Source organism: Arachis ipaensis, chromosome B04 (assembly GCF_000816755.2).
Source record: "Arachis ipaensis cultivar K30076 chromosome B04, Araip1.1, whole genome shotgun sequence".
In the NCBI taxonomy this organism is placed as follows: Eukaryota; Viridiplantae; Streptophyta; class Magnoliopsida; order Fabales; family Fabaceae; genus Arachis; species Arachis ipaensis.
In genome coordinates, this window is record NC_029788.2 from 11,466,223 (window position 1) to 11,470,341 (window position 4,119).

Below are 4,119 nucleotides of genomic sequence, written 5' to 3' on the forward strand. Positions count from 1 at the left end.
AAAAAATGCTATATATATACCAAAATTAGTTACCAAATCAATTATTATGTATCTGTGTGTAAATACATATATTATTTAACTCATTTTTCTACGAATAACTGATTTTTTCATACATATAATATATTTTTCATACAAAAAATCAAAGTGTATAACTAAATTTGCAAGTCCAAACTTCAAAGAATATGATATACAGAAATCTTCATCACTGTTGCACTTGAAAACCTGTATGGAATAATCCCCTTCTAATTCTACTCTAAATCCCTCAAAGAAGCTCAAAATTCCCTCACATTGCTTCCCCAAGAAACTTGGTAAAAACCAGCAAATAGTTTCTTCATTTCACATTTTTAATTATACAATCTTTGATCATGTGTGTTCCTAATAGTGTGCAATTGTATATGGCTCTGCATTTTCAACTATTCTCTTCAAAGTATCAGCTCCCATGTACTTGAGAACCTATTCCAGTACACCACAATCGAATAATTACATCGAAAAGAAGAATATTTTCCGAAGAAAAATAATGTCTTACACAAGAAGAAATCAAGAAAATACCAAACTACGCATAGATATGAAATTGTCAACTAACATTTTATAATTTTTTAAAGGATAAGGTACGAAAATCCAGGGTTATACCTCATTTGCATCTTTGAAACAGTTGGTATCATCTTTCTTTGGCCAATGTACTTGCCAACACCTGATATCCACAAACAAAAAAGAAAACAATTAGTAATATGCAAAAAGTACATGGAGCAATTAGTAATAAAAGCAAATGTAAGTGTTGTACTCATGATAAAAAAGAATACATAACTTATTGAATCCAATAAAATCAATTTAAGTTGAGAATTAAAAAAAAAAATACACATGTCGTTGGATTAGAAGCTCATGTGCTATAGATTATTTCAAGAAAATTTCTTGTTAATTCAAAATCACTTGCTATACTTTTTATATACTTGAAATTTTGAAAATCGATGTACTATATTTATTCAAATATACATAAACAACAACTAGGCAGGCATGAAATCAAATTACACCTACTGTGTTGAGTTTTTGAATTGCTCTTAATAATTGTGTGTAGTGATTACCAAGCTGATAGGCGCAACTATTGAACTATATGTGCAACATACTACATGCATATCTAACTCTAAAGTTCTACTTTGATATTCATAATTCCTCACTATAACAAAATAATGACTGTCCTGACCTTTCTTGTCCAAGGCGTTTTGCCAGCTCATCTGCTAAAGCTCGACCTGGTGGATCATTGTCAGTTGCCAGGATGATGCGAACTACCTAAGAGCAGAGAAAAAGCCAAGCTACTAAATCGTTTACTTCTGCTTTAGAAAGATTGAACTCAAAGAAGACAGCAAATATGTTACCTTGTCAAAGTACTCTTTCCAGTTCCACAGGTACTGATATGCAGTATCCTGACTTCATAAAGACAAGCATGCACAAATCCAAAGATTAGAGAAAAGATGACCTTCATGTAAGTTTTTCACTTTGTCAATATACCTCAAATGGGTTATTAAATAAGTTTTTCAAGTATCAACAGGAAAAGAATTAATGATGCAATTTTATTTCATGCTCTTGTGCATAATCAAATGAACTTTATGAGTAATTAATTTCAAGAACCTTTTCTATTGGTGGTAAATCTTTTGAAACTTTTCCAGGTGCACCCCCTGGAACACTGACACAATTCTGGAAGCCAGCCTCCTCAAGTGAAAGCTTATCAATTTCCCCCTCAACCTGTTCGCATACTCAATGTTAGAATGTCTTCAATTCACCAAGTTTTCATTTGAAGATAAGGATAGGAAACAGAAGTGAACAGAATTTACAATGATGACTTCAGAGGCATGATTAATGTCATCAATTCCATACAGCATCTTCTCAGTGCCTTTTACCTGAGCATCCAATTTAGCATCAACATTATATTTTATATCAACAAGTACACAAAACTTACTGGATCAATTATTTTTATCAGATGAATTTGCATATCTATGTTGTATTATTGGTTTAGTTACAATTATACAAGCTATCTCAAGTTTAAAGCACAACATTAACATTAACACCCCAACGAAGTTCAACAATGGAAAACTTAACCTGCCAAAATCTTTTCTCCATTGTTCTAAACTTGCAACCAACAAGCAATCCATTCTGTTTATAAGTAAAAGCAATGATTTCCTGCATAAATTTCAGATGCACAATGAATAACTATTTTCAATAACAGTACTACTAGTTATGAAATTTGATCCACTTCATGATAACGGACCCAATAAGACTAAATTTAGAAGTGTGAATTCTATGAATTAAAAAAATATATATCCACAGTGCCACTTTTTGATTCAAATAGAAAGATTCATAATCTCTTCCAGTATGGCAATGCATTAAGATTTTATCCATCATCAGTTTATCGTTGTTATTTTAAACATCACAAGGGTCATAAAATATCATTATGCCACCCCAAATGCTACATAGCCACCAAAAACATAGCTGTAAGAAAATATTAGAGTATAGTATAACACACACCAATCAGATATCTTGGTTCTATTTTTCTAGCAAGTAGCAATCAATAAGAACAAAAGTTTATAATCATAAGAAAAATAAACTGGAGACCTTATAAAGTTATAATTGCACTGTTTGAAATACCTTACTCTCAGACATTTGCCTGACAGCATTTCTGCTTAGCGTTTTTTCGGATATTTGTCTCTCCTTAAAGTATGCAATCAGCTAAAAATTGGAAAAGCGAAATCAGTACATAAGCAAATAGTGTGACTAGCACTTTGTAATATATCAACACCATATGGAAATCGACATTGAGAAATTGGCTTTAACAAAGGCATACAATTTTTCTAATTCAAGACAATAGTTTCACCTTCTTGCCTCTGCGTTTAAGTACTAATTAAGAAGAAGAAATTTTCGAATACCTTGGGACCAAGTGGTTCCAATCCTAAGCTCTCTTCAGTCATTTGTCCATAACCGTGCAAGTTGCTGTCGTTTGCAAAAACCTACAACCAAATAACCATGAAGTAGCATGTCACCCTATTAGAATTTTTATGTTTGACATGACACAAAAATTCATATAGCCATGTCATGTTACCCGACCAGCCCAGCCGCATTTAGCTCGAAAACACCTCCACATTGCAAATTCACTACACCATCAAAAAAAGTTTCTATCATAACATGTTACCAAAATCACATACAATTACAGTCACATAACAAAGCAAGTAGAAGCAAATTTTTTTACCAATCAGGGATGATGTGAAAAGACAAACTCCTCTCCTTTAGTTTCCCACCTTTGCACTATAGGACAGATATCCAAAACAAACAAGACTAAGAAACCCCATCGAGAAATCAACACATACAAAAATACTTGGTGCTGAAATTGGATTGCAGTGATAGTAAAAATGATACCTTTGGACAAAAGAGGTTATGGTACTGCCCGGGCAAACAAGAGTTATCCAAGTTGATACCAAGAAGCTCCATTTTCTGCTTCAATATCTCCACTTTTGGAACACCAAGGGCATTATTGTCCACAACTTGCTCCACACCATCTTCAAAAAATTCAATGCAAACATTCATAGCACAGAAACCGAACATACCAAACAAAATTGTCATATCTTGGCAGAAGAATAAAACATAATAAAGGTATTTGCCTGCCCAGAAAATTAAAACGAATAACACTTGAAGTAAATGGAGAGGAAGGGGGAAAAAGGATATTCAGGGAAAGTTAGAAGAATAAGAGGTACCTGGAAAAGAGGAAACTTTGGTGGCCTGAGACATTGAATGGCACCAAATAGTGCTTCCTCTTGGTGAGAATGCTACATAGATTCTTGGGAGTATCTTGAATAAAAGGGGTTGGGTGCGAGGACAACAAAGCCACAGATTCTGAATCACTGACATGTTTGGTTTTTCTGAGTTTTGAGTTTGATTTATCTTCTATCTTATGTTATTTCATCTGCACGTTATCTATCAAATTAAATTCCCATTCATAACAACACACACTATTACTACATGAGTTCTATATTCTATGCTTAAAACTCGAACCCTGATGACCGAAAAAGAAGAAATCATAAAAATAGAAAGGTTTAATTCTTCGGTAGATTTCTACGCTACTCTTAATTAAAATTA

At 33.1% G+C, this 4,119-nt stretch overlaps 1 protein-coding gene across 2 annotated transcripts; it reads right to left on the bottom strand.

The window, feature by feature from the left end:
* Positions 92-4,065, bottom strand: LOC107638948 (primase homolog protein). Of its 2 annotated transcripts, none has more exons than XM_016342347.2 (13): positions 3,738-4,063; positions 3,403-3,542; positions 3,236-3,291; positions 3,089-3,140; positions 2,916-2,996; positions 2,638-2,718; positions 2,092-2,172; positions 1,827-1,892; positions 1,624-1,737; positions 1,371-1,418; positions 1,199-1,284; positions 631-691; positions 92-453 (listed from the first exon to the last, which is right to left on the bottom strand). In XM_016342347.2, exons 1-13 carry the CDS (start codon positions 3,889-3,891, stop codon positions 376-378), a joined length of 1,098 nt encoding a protein of 365 aa, XP_016197833.1. In that variant the 5' UTR covers positions 3,892-4,063; the 3' UTR covers positions 92-375. The 2 variants fall into 2 exon arrangements, 1 of the variants encoding a protein (XP_016197833.1); XR_002360660.1 differs by having other exon boundaries at positions 94-453; positions 1,371-1,471; positions 3,738-4,065.